Genomic DNA, 15,516 nt, shown 5'->3' with positions numbered 1-15,516 from the left:
AAACCCTCTCACCTTCCTCCCCCTTGCAGTTTCCCCTATTAATATCTTGCATTGATGTGGTAGATTAATTGCAATTGATGACCCAATATTGATATGTTATTGTTAATTAAAGTCCATTGTTTACATTAGCGTTCACTCTGCTTCAGCTATTTATCTTTCCCTCCCTCCTCCTTCCTGAACCCCTGGCAATCACTGATCTCTTTACCATCTTCACAGTTTTACCTTTTTTAGATTGTCATCTAGGTGGAATCATACAATATATAGCCTTTTTAGAATGACGTCTTTCACTGAATTATATGTATTTAAGATTCCTTCCTGGCCTTTCATGGCTTGATAGCTCATTTCTTTCTTTCTTTTTTTTTGTGTTTTAATTATTTGACTCTAATTTTCCTCTTTGGGAACTCTTAGATAAGCTCATTTCTTTTTAGTACTAAATAATATTTCTTTGTCTGGATATACTCCGGTTTTATTTATCTGTTCACCCACTGAAGGACATTTTGGTTGCTTCTAACTTTTGGCAATTATGAATAAAACTACTATAAAAAAACCACGTACATGTTTTTGTGTGGATGTAATTTTTCAATTCATTTGGGGAGGTATCAAGGAGAGTGATTGCTGGATCGTATGCATATGGCAAGAGTATGTTTAGTTTCTTAAGAAACTGCCAAAGTTTTATCCAAAGTGGCTATTCCACTTTCCACTTCCACCAGCAATGAATGAGAGTTCCAGTTGTTCCACATTTTTTGTCAACATTTGGTGTTGCTTTTTCTGCATCTATTGATAGAATTATATGATTTTTCTTATATGACCTTTCTGTAAATTTCTTTATAAGCACTGCTTTTGATGCATTTTACAGTTTAGGTTGTATTTTCATTAAAATATTTCATTAAAATATTTAAATTATTTCATTAAAATATTTAAAAATTTCTCTAGACTTCTTCTTTGACCTGTATATTATTTTAAAATGTGTTGTTTAATCTCCAACTATTGTGGGGTTTTTCAGCCATCTTTCTGTTTTTGATTTCTAGTTTAATTTCATTGAGATCTATCTAAGAGCATACTTCGTATGATTTCTATTCTTTTACAATTGTTAAATTGTGTTTTATGGCCCAGAATGTGGTCTGTCTTGGTCGTTGTTCCATGTGAGTTTGAGAAGAATGCATCTTCTGCTACTGTTGGATGAAGTATTTTGTAGATATGAATTAGATCCAGATGATTAGTAGTGGTGTTCATTTCAGCTGTGTTCTGCCTACTGGATCTGTCAGTTACTGATAGAAGGGTATTGAATTATCCAACTATAAAAGTGGATTTGTCAATTTTTCTTTGCAGTTCTGTTGGTTTTTGCATCTCATATGTTTTATACCAGTTAAAATGCATACTAGGGTAGCTTTAAAAAAAGGAAAATAAGTCAGTTAATAGAGTAACTAAAACAAAAAAAAAGAAAAAAATGCATACTGTCAGAGTGAATCAAGACAAATACCCAACTAACTATATGTTGTCTATAAAAAACCCATTTTAAATACAAAGAACATAAATATAAAAAAGATAAAGATACACCATGCTGACACTAACCAAGTGAAAGTGGGAATCGCTACATTAATTTCAGACTGAACAGACTTCAGAGCAAGAAAAGTTATTAGGGATCAAAGAAGAGTATTAAACAATGATAAAGAGGTCAGTTCTTCAAGAAAACATGTCTTTTAATGTGTATGTTCTTAACAATAAGCATCAAAATATCTGAGGAAAAAACTGATAGAACTGCAAGGAGAAATAGATGAATCCACTATTTATAGTTGAAGTCTTCAGCACTCCTATCAGTAATAGACAAATGTAGCAGGCAAAAAATCACCAAGGATATAGCTGAAGTGAACAGGATCATTAATCAACTAAATCTAAGTAACATTTATGTACTACTACAGTGGGAGAAAAAGGGAGAGATGAAGAGGTGGAACACAGGATTTTTAGTAGTAAACCATAATATAAACTATAGACTTTGGTAGATAATGATGTGTCAGTATTGGTTCATGCATTGTAACAAATGTACCACAGTGATGTGGGATTTTTTTTTTTTTTTTTGAGACGGAGTCTCGCTCTGTTGTCCAGGCTGGGGTACAGTGGCGTGGTCTCGGCTCACTGGAACCTCTGCCTCCCAGGTTGAAGCGATTCTCCTGCCTCAGCCTCCCGAGTAGCTGGGATTACAGGTGCGTACCACCATGCCCAGCTAATTTTTTGTGTTTGTAGAGATGGGGTTTCACCATGTTGGCCAGGCTGGTCTTGAACTCCTGACCTCGTGATCTGCCCACCTCGGCCTCCCAAAGTGCCGGGATTACAGGCATGAGCCACCGTGCCTGGCCATGATGTGGGATATTAATGGTGGGGTAAGCTTTGTTTGTGTGGGAGGGTCTTTTGGAACTCTGTAGTTTTAAGCTCAATTTTGTTATGAATCTAAAACTGCTGTAAAAAATAAAGTTTGCTTTTTTTTTTTTTTTTTTTTTTTTTTGAGACAGTTTCACTCTTGTTGCCCAGGCTGGAGTGCAGTGGCACGATCTCGGCTCACCGCAACCTCCACCTCCTGGGTTCAAGCAGTTCTCCTGCCTCAGCCTCTTGAGTAGCTGAGATTACAGGCATGTGCCACCACGCCTGGCTAATTTTGTATTTTTAGCATAGATGGGATTTCTTCATGTTGGTTAGGCTGGTATCGAACTCCCGACCTCAGGTGATCTGCCCGTCTTGGCCTCCCAAAGTGCTGGGATTACAGGCATGAGCTGCCGCTCCTGGCCAGTCTGCTAATTTTTAAAAATGCATTTGGAACCCAATTGTTTCTGAAGGTGTTCTATAGTTTCTTTTTTGTAAAAGTATTTCCATTAGATATGTATTATTGATGTATTACTACTAGGTAAAAATATAGAATTGTTTTGCTCTGATATTAAAGTTGACATTGGGCCCAGTGTGGTGGCTCATGCCTGTAATCCCAGCACTTTGGGAGGCCGAGGCAGGCCGATCACTTGAGGCCCGGAGTTTGAGACCAGCCTGACCCACGTGATGAAACCCCATCTCTACTAAAAATACAAAAATTAGCCCGGGGGGTGGTGGTGTGCGCCTGTAATCCCGGCTACTAGGGAGGCTGAGGCTCAAGAGTCGCTTGAACCTGGGAGGCAGAGGTTGCAGTGAGCCGAGATAGTGCCACTGCACTCCAGTCTGGGCAACACAGGGAGATTCTGTCTCAAAAAAAAAAAGTTGACATTGAGCCAGGTGTGGTGGATCATTCCATATAGTCCCAGAGCTTTGAGAGGCTGATGCAGGAGGATCACTTGAGGCCAGGAGTTTGAGACCAGCCTGTGAAACACAGTGAAACCCCACCTCTAAAAAAATAAAGTTGACATTATATGAAAGTATATTTATTGCTAGATGCCATTTATCCATGTTTGTTTGTTCTAATCACCAAGCCTTGTTTTGAAATACTACTCTAATAAACTAAAAGCTTACTGGAAAAAGCTATGTTTTACCTACTAAAGAGTATCAGGAACTGACTTTCTGTGGTTTATTTTTAGTGCCAACTTTAAATACTCTTCTTTTCAAGCAGCAAGAATAAATTAATGGTTGTACAAATGTGAAATTTTAGGGGACTTATTTGGGACTAAAAGACAGGCTTTGGGGTTAATTAATATCAAGGTTTTTTTCTTCAAATATTAAGCTCCCAATTTCAGTTACTTAATTAGCAATTTACTAAAAAATGGTATCATTATCTTGAGTTTCATTCTATTTATTTATTTTAAAATAACAGTCATTTTGCTCTTGAATCTGAACTGTAGGCAGTGCTAAGAGGAAAAGTTCCTCTCCTTAAGGTGTTTGCTTGACTGGGGCCTGAAGGATCTACTTCTAACATGTCTCATTCATCTGACTGGCAGTTTAATGCTTGCTATTGACTGGGAGCTCAGCCAAGACTGAGGGGTGAAGGACAGAGTTCTTTTGACATGGTTCTTCATAAGCTGTTTTTAGCACAGTGCCTAGGTTCTAAGAGAGACAAAGGGGAAGTTGTCAGTTTCCTAAGACTTGAGCCAGAAAATTGGCATAGCATCACTTCTGCTATAATTTTTTAAAACGTGGATGGATATTTTGATACAGGCATTCAATGTCTAATAATCATATCAGGGGAAATGGGATATCCATCACCTCAAGTATTTATCCTTTGTGTTACAAACAATCAATTACACTGTTTTAGTTACTGTAAAATATACAATTAAATTATTACTGACTATAGCCACCCTGTCGTGCTATCAAATACTAGGTCTTATTTATTCTTTCTATATTTTTGTACCCATTAGTGATCCCCACTTCCACTGCCCCCACCTCCCACTATCCTTCCCAGCCTCTGGTAACCATCTGTCTACTCTCTTTCTCCCTGAGTTCAATTGTTTTAATTTCTAGCTCCCACAAGTAAGTGAGAATAGGCCAGAATGTAATCCCAGCACTTTGGGAGGCTGCGGTGAGTGGATCACTTGAGCTCAGGAATTTGAGACCAGCCTGGGCAACATAGTAAGACCTCATCTCGAGTAAAAAAAATAATAATAAAGATAATAATCAGCTGGGCATGGTGGTATGTACCTGTAGTCCCAGCTACTCAGGAGGCTGAGGGATGGGAGGATTGTTTGTGTCCGGGAGGCAGAGATTGCAGTGAGCCAAGATTGTGCCACTACATTCCAGCCTGGGCGACAGTGGAACCCTGTCTCCAGAAAAAAAAAAAAGAGAGAGCACATGAAGTTTGTCTTTCTGTGCCTGGCTTATTTCACTTAACATAATGACCTCCAGTTCCATAGATGTTGCAAATGTCTGGAGCTCATTCTTTTTTATAGCTGAATAGTACTCCATTGTGTATAAGTACCATATTTTCTTTATGCATTTGTCTGTTGAAGGACACTTGGTTGCTTCCAGATCTTGGCTGTTGTGACGAGTGCTGCATAAACATGGGAGCGCAGATATCTCTTTGATATCCTGATTTTGTTTCTTTTGGGAATATACCTAGCAGTGGGATTGCTGAATTATATGCTAGCTCTATTTTTAGTTTGTTTTTTTTTTTTGTTTTTTTTTTAAGAAGGAGTCTTGCTCTGTTGCCCAGGCTAGAGTGCAGTGGCATGATCTCGGCTTACTGCAACCTCTGCCTTCTGGGTTCGAGCGATTCTCCTGCCTCAGCCTCCCGAGTAGCTGGGCTTACAGGTACCTGCCACCATGCCTGGCTAATTTTTGTATTTTTAGTAGAGATGGTGTTTCACCATGTTGGACAGGCTTATCTCGAACTCCTGACCTCGTGATCCACCTGCCTCAGCCTCCCAAAGTGCTGGGATTACAGGCGTGAGCCACCATGCCCGGCCTATTTTTAGTTTTTTGAGGAACTCCAAACTGTTTTCCATAGTGGCTGTACCAATTTACCTTCCCACCAACAGTGTACAAGGGTTCCCTTTTCACTGTATCCTCGCCAGAATTTGTTATTGCCTGTCTTTTGGATATAAGTCATTTTAACTGGGGTAAGATGATGTCTCACTATAGCTTTGATTTGCATTTCTTTGGTGATCAATGATGTTGAGCATCTTTTCATGTATGTTTGCCTTTTGTATTTCTTCTTTTGAGAAATGTCTGTTCAGCTCTTTTGCCCATTTTAAAATTGGGTTATTAGATTTTTCCTGTAGAGTTCTTTGAGTCCCTTTTGTCCTGGTTATTAATCTCTTGTCAGATGGATAGTTTACAAATATTTTCTCCCATTCTGTGGATTGTCTCTTCCCTTTTTTGATTGCTTCCTTTGCTGTGCAGAAGCCTTTTAACTTAATGTGATCCCATTTGTCCACTTTGCTTTGGTTACCTGTACTTGTGGGGTATTTACTCAAGGAATCTTTGCCCAGTCCAATGGCCTGAAGAGTTTCCCCAATGTTTTCTTGTAGTAGTTTCATAGTTTGAGGTCCTAGATTTAAGTCTCTAATCCATTTTGATTTGATTTTTGTACATGGCGAGAGGTAGGGGTCTAGTTTCAGATCTTCTGCATGTTGATATCCAGTTTGCCTAGCACCACTTATTGAAGAGACTGTCTTTTCTCTGTTTTGGCACTTTTGTCGAAAATGAGTTCACTGTACATGGATGGATTTGTTTCTGGTTCTCTATTCTGTTCCGCTGGTCTCTGTGTTTGTTTTTATGCCAGTACCATGTTGTTTTGGTTACTGTATTAGTCCGTTTTCACACTGCTGATAAAGACATACCCGAGACTGGAAAGAAAAAGAGGTTTTAATGAACTTACAGTTCCATGTGGCTGGGGAGGCCTCACAATCATGGCGGAAGGTGAAAGGCACATCTCACATGAAGGCAGACAAGAGAAGAATGAGAGCTTGTGCAGGGAAACTCCTTTATAAATCCATCAGATCTTATGAGATGTATTCACTATTACGAGAACAGCATGGGAAAGACCTACCCCCATGATTCAATTACCTGCCGCTGGGTCCCTCTCACAACCCATGGGAATTCAAGATGAGATTTGGATGGGGACACAGCCAAACCGTATCAGTTACTATAGCTCTGTAGTATAATTTGAAGTCAGGTAATGTGATTCCACCAGTTTTGTTCTTTTTGCTCAGGATAGCTTTGGTGATTCTGGGTCTTTTGTGGTTCCTTATACATTTTAGGATTGTTTTTCTGTTTCTGTGAAGAATGTCATTGGTATTTTGGTAGGGATTGCATTGAATCTGTAGATTGCTTTGCGTAGTATAGACATTTCAACAATATGGATTCTTCCAATCCATGAACATGGAATATCTTTTCATTTTTTTTGGTGTTGCCTTCAATTTCTTTCACTATTGTTTTAAAATAGTTTTCATTATAGAGCGCTTTCACTTCTTTGGTTAAGATAATTCCTAGGTATTTAATTTTATTTGTAGCTGTTGTAAATGGGATTACTTTCTTGATTTCTTTTTCAGATTGTTCACCCTTGACATATAGAAATACTACTGATTTTCATATGTTAATTTTGTATCATGCAACTTTACTGAACGTATCAGTTCTAATGGTTTTTTTTGGTAGAGTAGGTTTTTCCACATACAAGATTATATCGTCTGCAAACAAGAACAGTTTGACTTCTTCCTTTCCAATTTGGATGCCCTTTATTTCTCTCTTGTTTGATTGCTTTAGCTGAGACTTTCAGTATTACGTTGAATAATTGTGGTTTAAGTGTGCATACTTGTGGTGTTCCAGATCTTAGAGGAAAGTCTTTTAGTTTTCCTCCATTCAGTATGATACTAGCTATGGATTTGTCATATATGGCTTTTATTATAGTGAGGTATGTTCTTTCTATCCTGTTTGTTTGTTTTTTCAGTTAGCACTAGCCATCTAATCCCCAGTTTTTTTGACAGTTTTCATCATGAAGGGATGTTGAATTTTATCAAATGCTTTTTCACCATCAATTGAAATGATCATATGGTTTTTATCTGTTGATGTGATGTTTCACATTGATTGATTTGTGTATTTTGAACCATCCTAGCATTCCTGGGATAAATCCTACTTGGTCATGATGAATGATCTTAAGGTATTATTGAATTCGGTTTACTGGTATTTTGTTGAGGATTTTTGCATGAGTATTCATCAGAGATATTGGCATGTAGGTTTCCTTTTTAAAAGTTTTTAATATATCTTTGGTTTTGGTATCAGGGTAATACTGGCCTTGTAGAATAAATTTGGAAGTATTTTCACCTCCTCTATTTTTTGGGATAGTTTGAGTAGGATTGGTATTAGTTCTTCTTTAAATGTTTGATAAAAGTCAGCAGCAAAGCCCTCAGGTCCTGGGCTCTTCTTTGATAGGAGGCTTTTTATCATGGCTTTTTTTTTTTTTTTTTTTGAGACGGAGTCTCCCTCTCTTGCCCAGGTTGGAGTGCAGTGGTGCAATCTTGGCTCACTGCAACCTCACTGCAATCACTTGAATCCTGGGTTCAAGTGACTCTCCTGCCTCAGCCTCCTGAGTAGCTAGGACTACAGGCACGTACCACCACGCCTGGCTAATTTTTTGTATTATTAGTAGAGACGGGGTTTCACTGTGTTAGCCGGGATGGTCTCAATCTCCTTGACTTCGTGATCCGACTGCCTCGGCCTCCCAAAGTGCTAGGATTACTAGCATGAGCCACCGCTCCCGGCCTATAACGGCTTTTAATGCATGTTCATCTTGTTACTTGTTATTGGTCTGTTCAGGTTTTGGATTTCTTCATTGTTCAGTCTTGGTTGGTTGTATGTGTCTAGGAATTTATCTATTTCTTCTAGATTGTCCAATTTATTGGCATATAGTTGTTCATGGTAGCCTCTAATCCTTCAGTTTCTGCGGTATCAGTTGTAATGTTTTCTTTTTTATCTCTGATTTTATTTATTTGAATCTTGTATTTTCTTAGTTTGGCTAAAGGCTTGTCAATTTTGTTTATCTTTTCAAAAAACCAACTGCATTTTGTTGATCTTTGGTATAGTTTTCTTCATTTCAGCTTCATTTATTTTTGCTCTGATCTTTATTATTTCTTTGCTTCTACTGACTTTGGGTTTGGTTTGCTCTTGTTTTTCTAATTCTTTAAGATGCATCATTATGTTGTTTATTTGAAGTTTTTCCTCTTTTTGACATGGGGACTTATAGCTATAAACTTCTTCCTTAGTACTGCTTTCACTGTAGCCAATAGGTTTTGGTTTGTTGTTGTTGTTGTTGTTGTTTGAGACAGAGTCTCACTCTGTCACCCAGGCTGGAGTACAGCGGCATGATCTTGGCTCACTGCAACCTCTGCCTCTCAGGTTCAAGCGATTCTCCCACCTCAGCCTCCTGAGTGGCTGGGATTACAGGCGTGTGCCACCACATCCAGCTAATTTTTTGTGTTTTTAGTAGAGATGGGGTTTCTCCATGTTGGCCAGGTTGGCCTCGAACTCCTGACCTCAGGTGATCCACCTGCCTTGGCATCCCAAAGTGTTGGGATTACAGGAGTGAGCCACCACGCTCAACCTGTTGTTTTTCCATTATTGTTTCAATAAATTTTTAAATTTCCTTCTTAATCTCTTTATTGACCATTCAGTAATGGTCATTACAGTACAGTGTTGGTCATTCAGCAGCATATTGTTTAATTTCCATATGTTTGCATAGTTTCCAAAATTCTTCTTGTTGCCGATTTCTAGTTTTATTCCATTGTGTTTAAAGAAGATACTTAATATTATTTCAATTTTTTGAATATTTTTTAGACTTGGCTTGTAGCCTAACATATGATCTGTCCTGGAGAATGATTCATGTGCTAAGGAAAAGGGTATGTATTCTGTAGCCATTGGATGAAATGTTCTGTAAAATCTATTAGGTCCATTTGGTCTATAGTGCAGATGAAGTTAAATGTTTCTTTGTTGAGTTTTGTCTGGATGATCTGTCTAATACTGAAAGTGGGATGTTGAAGTCTCCAGCTATTATTGTATTGGGGTCTGTCTCTTTAGCTCTAATAATATTTGCTTTATATATCTGGGTGCTCTAGTGTCAGTGCATATATATTTAAAATTATTTTATTATTTTGCTGAATTGGCTCTTTTATCATATAATGACCTTTTTTTTGGTCTCTTTTGTAGTTTTTATCTTGAAATCCATTTTATCTGATATAAGTATAGCTACTCCTGCCCCTTTTGGTTTCTATTTGCCTAGAATATCTTTTTCTATTCCTTTATTTTTTTTAGTCTATGTGTGTCTTTTTTTTTTTTGAGACGGAGTCTCGCTCTGTCGCCCAGGCTGGAGTGCAGTGGCGTGATCTTGGCTCACGGCAAGCTCTGCCTCCCGGGTTCGTGCCTTTCTCCTGTCTCAGCCTCCCAAGTAGCTGGGACTACAGGCGCCCGCCACCACGCCTGGCTAATTTTTTGTATTTTTCGTAGAGATGGGGTTTCACCGTGTTAGCCAGGATGGTCTCGATCTCCTGACCTGGTGATCTGCCCGCCTCGGCCTCCCAAAGTGCTGGGATTACAGGCATGAGCCACCGCGCCCGGCCCTATGTATGTCTTTATAGGTGAAGTGTGTTTCTTTTGGGCTACAGATCATTGGATCTTGTTTTTTAATCCATTCAGCCACTCTGTGTCTTTTGATTGGAGAGTTTGGTTCATTTACATTCAATGTTATTATTGATAAGTAAGGACTTACTCCTGCCACTTTGTTATTTGTTTTCTGGTTGTTTTGTGGTCTTCTCTCTCTTCTTTTCTTCCTTCTTGTCTTCTTTTTAGTGCATGTGATTTTCTTTGGTGGTATGTTTTAATATCTTTTTATTTTTTCAGTATCCCTTATATCACAGTTTTTAGATTTGAGGTTACCATGAGCTTGCAAATAATATATCCCATTATTTTAAACTGGTGACAACTTAACATTGATAGCATACATAAACAAACAAGCAAAAAGAAAACTAGTAAAAACTGTAACTTTGTCTCCCTGCTTTTTAACTGTTTTTTGTTTCTATTTTATATTTTATTCTACTATGTCTTGAAATGTCATTACAGTTATTGTTTTTGATCCGTTCATCTTTTAGTCTTTCTACTTACAATATGAGTAGTTCACACACCCCAATACAGTATTAGAATATTCTGTGTTTTTTCATATTTCTACTATGACCAGTGAATTTTGTACCTTCAGGTGATTTCTTATTGCTCATTAACATCCTTTCCTCTCAGACTGAAGAATTCCCTTTAGCATTTCTTGTAGGACAGGTCTGGTTATGATGAAATCCCACAGCTTTTGTTTGGGAAAATCTCTTTCCTCTTCATGTTTGATGGATATTTTCTCCAGATTACTATTCTGGTATAAAGTTTTTTTTTTTTTTCCTTCAGCACTTTAAATACGTCATGCCAATCTCACCTGGCATGAGATTGTAAGGGTTCCACTGAAAAGCCTGCTGCCAGATGTATTGGAGCTCCATTGCATGTTATTTGTTTCTTTTCTCTTGCTGCTTTTAGGATCCTTTCTTTATTCTTGACTTTCAGGAGTGTAATTATTAAATGCCTTGAGACAGTCTTCTTTGCATTAAATCTGCTTGATGTTCTGTAACCTTCTTGTTCTTGAATAGTGATGTCTTTCTCTAGGTTGGGGATGTTCTCTGCTGTTATCCCTTTGAATAAACTTTCTACACCTGTGTCTCTGTTTACCTTCTCTTTAAGGCCAATAACTCTTAGAGAAGCCCTTTTGAGGCTATTTTCTAAATCTTGTAGGCATCATTCTTTTTCTTTTTTTTGGAGACAGAGTCTTCCTCTGCTGCACAGGCTGGAGTGCAGTGGCATGATCTCAGCTTGCTGCAACCTCTGCCTCCTGGGTTCAAGGAATTCTCATGCTTTAGCCTTCCGAATAGCTGGGACTGCAGGCGAGCGCCACCATGCCTGGCTAATTTTTTGTATTTTTATTAGAGACCAGGTTTTGCCATGTTGCCCAGGCTGGTCTTGAACTCCAGAGCTCAGGCAATCTGCCCGCCTTGGCCTCCCAAAGTGCTAGGATTACAGGTATGAGCCCCTGTGCCCAACCTCTTTTTCTTTTTTGTTTCCTTTGACTGTGTATTTTCAAATAGCCTGTCTTCAAGCTCACTAATTCTTTCTTTTGCTTGATCAAGTCTGCTTTTAAGATACTCTGATCCATTCTTCATTATGTCAGTTGCATTTTTCAGCTCCAGAATTTCCTTTTGATTCTTTTTAATTATTTCCATTTTGTTGTTAAATTCATCTGAAAGATTCTGAATTCCTTCTCTATGTTCTCTTGAATTTCTTCAAGTTTTCCCAAAACAGCTATTTTGAATTTTCTGTCTGAAGGATCACATATCTCTGCCTTTCTGTGATTGTTCCCTGTTATTTAGTTCATTTTGGGAGCTCATGTTTTCCTGGATGGTCTCAATGCTTGTGGATTCTCGTTAGTGTCTAGGCATTAAAGAATTAGATGCTTATTATAGTCTTCACCATCTAGTACATCTTGTTTTTACTTATCCTCTTGGGGAAGGCTTTCCAGGTATTTGAAAGGATGGGGGTATTGTGATCTAAGTTGTATCTGCATTAAAGGGCACCCCAAGTCCAACATCATTGAAGTTCTTGCAGACTTGTAGAGGTACCACCTTGGTGGTCTTGGATAAGATCTGGAAGAATTCTTTCTATTGCCAGGCAGAGACTCTTGTTCTCTTCCCTTTTTCCCAAATAAACAGAGTCTCTTTCTCTGTGCTGGACTACCTGGAGCTGAGGGATGCGTAACACAAGGACCCCTGTGGCCACTACCACTGGCACTGTGCTGGATCAGACCTGAAGTCAGCATGGTACTGGCTCTTGCCCAAGGCCCACTGTAACCACTGCCTGGCTACCGCTCAAGGCCTAGGACTCTACAATCAGCAGATGGTGAAGCCAGTCAGGCTTGTGCCCTTCCATTCAGGGTGTTGAGTTCTCCTGAGCCCTAGTAGTTTCAGAGATGCTGTCCAGGAGCCAGGGCCTGGTTTGTAAACCTTAGGAATCTACCTGGTCCTCTGTTCTGCTGCAGCTAAGCTGGCACCGAAACCACAAGACAAAGTCTTTCCCACTCTTTCCTCCCCTTCTCCCAGGCAGGAGAGCCTCTGCCTGTGTCTGCCACCATCATAGGCCCATAGGAAGTATTGCCAATGTTCACTTAAGTCCTAATGGCTTTTCAGTCAGCTTGTGGTGAATGCTTCCGGACCTGCAACTCACCCTTCCTGGCAGTGGGCTCCTTTCTGGCCCAGGATAGGTCCAAAAATGTCATCTAAGAGCCAAGGCCTGAAATTGAGGACCCCGAGTCTGTTTGGTGCTCTTCCCCACTGTGGTAGAGCTGGTACCTAAGCTGGAAGATAAAGTCCCCTTTTACTTTTTTCAAGCAGGAGTCTCTCCCCATAACCACATAGGTGGGAATGTGGTAGGTCATACCTGAAGCCAGCATGTTTCATAGTCTCACTCAAGGCCCACAACATGTTCTACCTGGTTACCACTGCTGATTATTCAGGGCTGAAAGGCCCTTTAGTCAGCAGGTGGTGAATCCCATCAGCAGTGGATCCTTCCCTTCGTGGCAGCTGGTTCCCATCTGGCCCAGGGTTTGCCTAGAAATGTTGTCCAGGAGCTAGGGCCTGGAGTGGGGGCCTCACAGCTCTCCTTGGTGCACTGTCTTACTTTGGCTGAGCTGGTGTCCAAGTTGCATAACAAAGTCTTCTTTACTGTTTTCTGTCCTCTCAAGTTGAAGGAAGGAGTCTCTTTTGGAGCTGTGAGCTGTGCTGCCTGGGGTTGGTGGAGGGGTGATGCAGGCACTCCCTTAGCTACCCCAGCTGGTGTCTCACTATGTCATGTGTCCCCTGAGTCCACTGGCTCTGATCCTAGCACAGCTTTTAGACTTTCCTGTAAGTTTCATTCCTTGTGGCCTAGAGTGCCTTTTGTTTATTGAGGACCCCAGAGCTCTTTAGCTTTCTGTGGTGAGGCTTGCCGAACTCAAGTTCTGGCTTCTGAGATGAGCAATCCCACTTTGGCTAGAGCTGATGTAAATGCTCCCTCTGTGGACATTGGCTGAGTTCTGCCTGGTGTTGGCAGCACCAAGTTCCAATGTAAAGTCCCACAATTGCTACACTCTCCCTCTCCCAAACACACAGATTCTCTCTACTTAGCTGCTGCTGGGGGATGGGGGAAGGGTGGTGTCGGAAATTAAAGGGGCTTTCCTACCCACTTCAGTTTGTTTTTCTGCAGTATGAAGTTAAAACCAGGTATTGTGATCACTCACCTGATTTTTGGTTCTTGTGAAAGTGCTTTTTTATGTAGGTGTCATATTTGGTGTTCCGACAGGGAGGACGATTGGTGGAGGCTTCTGTTTGGCCATCTTGCTCTGCCTCCCAGGGCCTAGACTGGTAATTTGTTAAGCAATGGATGAACCAAAATTGGCACATGATTACTATCCAAAGTCTGTAATTTATCTTAGGGTTCACGCTTGATATTGTAACTTCTATGGGTTTTGACATGTGTATAATGACATGCATCTGGCATATAGTATCATACAGATTGGTTTCAATGTCCAAAAATCCCTGGGATCCGCCTATTTATCCCTCCATTCCCTCGCCCCCAAACCCTGGCAAATATTGATTTTTTTTTTTTTTTTTGAGACGGAGTTTCACTCGGTCGCCCAGGCTGGAGTGCAGTTGCACAATCTCGGCTCACTGCAACCTCCACCTCCTGGGTTCAAGTGATTCTCCTGCCTCAGCCTCCCGAGTAGCTGGGATTACAGGCATGCGCCACCATGCCTGGCTAATTTTTTTTGTGTTTTTTTTAATAGAGATGGGTTTCACCATGTTGGCCAGGCTGGTCTCGAAACTCCCAACCTCAAGTGATCCACCCACATCGGCCTCCCAAAGTGCTGGGATTACAGGAGTGAGCCACCACACCCAGGCAACTATTGATCTTTTCACTGTATTCCATAGTTTTGCTTTCCCTTCAACATGTATTTGTAGAGCACCTACTATGTTCTAGTTTTGCAGACCTTGAGGATTAAATATTAAGTAAGAAGGCAGTGGCCTTTGGAGCAAGATATAGGCCTGACAGTTACCCTGCATTTTAATAAATACCACTAGTTTACTAGGCAGTCTAGAAAGAGGCCCCCGTCCCAGATTTGCGAGTTAAGGAAAGACTTCATGGAAAAAGTAAGATCTATATCGAAGCCTGAAGAAAGAGGTGGTATCAACAAGGTAAGGGGATAAAGGAATAGCAACTAAGATTTTCTAGGCAGAGAGAATAGCCTAGGCAAAAGCCAAGAGGGTAGAGATAGAATGCACGCTTAAGAGCTAAAAGGAGTTCAAAAGCGATGGTAGGAAGAACAAATGATTGGAAGATTGTAAGAGGTAGGGGGATATGAAGAGAAATGAAGCTAGAGAAGGGGAGAAGTTTCCTGACTGTGATTCGCCTTGTAAGCCATATTGAAGACTTAGAATTTAAATCTAGAGGCCAGAGAAGTTCTTATAGATTTTTTTCTTAAATTAAGCTTTTTATTTAGAGATAATTATAGTTTGACATAGAGTTGCAAGAAATAATTCAGAGAGATTGGGCACACTGCCTGACACCTGTAATCCCAGCATTTTTGGAGGCTGAGGCGGAAGGACTGCTTTGAGTCCAGGAGTTCAAGACCAGCCTGGGCAACATAGTGAGACCCTATGGATTAGTCAGTTTTCATGCTGCTGATAAAGACATGGCCGAGACTGGGCAATTTACAAAGAAAGAGATTTATTGGACTTACAGTTCCACGTGGCCAGGGAGGCCTCACAATCGTGGTGGAAGGTGAAAGGCATGTCTCACATGGTGGCAGACAAGAGAAGAGTTTGTGCAGGGAAACTCCCATTTTTAAAACCATCAAATCTCGTGAGACTTATTCACTATCACGGCATGGGAAAGACCTGCCCCCATGAATCAGTTATCTCCCAGTGGGTCCCTCTCACAACATGTGGGAATTATGGGAGCTACAAGATGAGATTTAGGTGGGGACACAGAGCCAAACCATATCAC

General features: G+C 40.3%; 1 protein-coding gene across 9 annotated transcripts in view; it reads left to right on the top strand.

Moving 5' to 3' along the window:
- Positions 1–15,516, top strand: part of COMMD1 (copper metabolism domain containing 1) — a 246,976-nt gene that overhangs the window by 86,626 nt on the left and 144,834 nt on the right. Inside the window, exon 1 of one of the 9 annotated variants that reach the window (XM_054474962.1) lies at positions 9,235–9,296. The exons of the other annotated variants lie outside the window; for them this stretch is intronic. Within the exon in view, the coding sequence (XP_054330937.1) occupies positions 9,273–9,296 (24 nt within the window). The 5' untranslated portion in view covers positions 9,235–9,272. Of the gene's footprint in view, positions 1–9,234; positions 9,297–15,516 lie in introns of those variants that run through there. 9 annotated transcript variants of the gene reach the window in all.

This window comes from Pongo pygmaeus, chromosome 12 (genome assembly GCF_028885625.2).
Source record: "Pongo pygmaeus isolate AG05252 chromosome 12, NHGRI_mPonPyg2-v2.0_pri, whole genome shotgun sequence".
In the NCBI taxonomy this organism is placed as follows: domain Eukaryota; kingdom Metazoa; phylum Chordata; class Mammalia; order Primates; family Hominidae; genus Pongo; species Pongo pygmaeus.
Note: the sequence above shows the minus strand (reverse complement) of the source record. Positions and strands in the feature narration are given on the sequence as shown.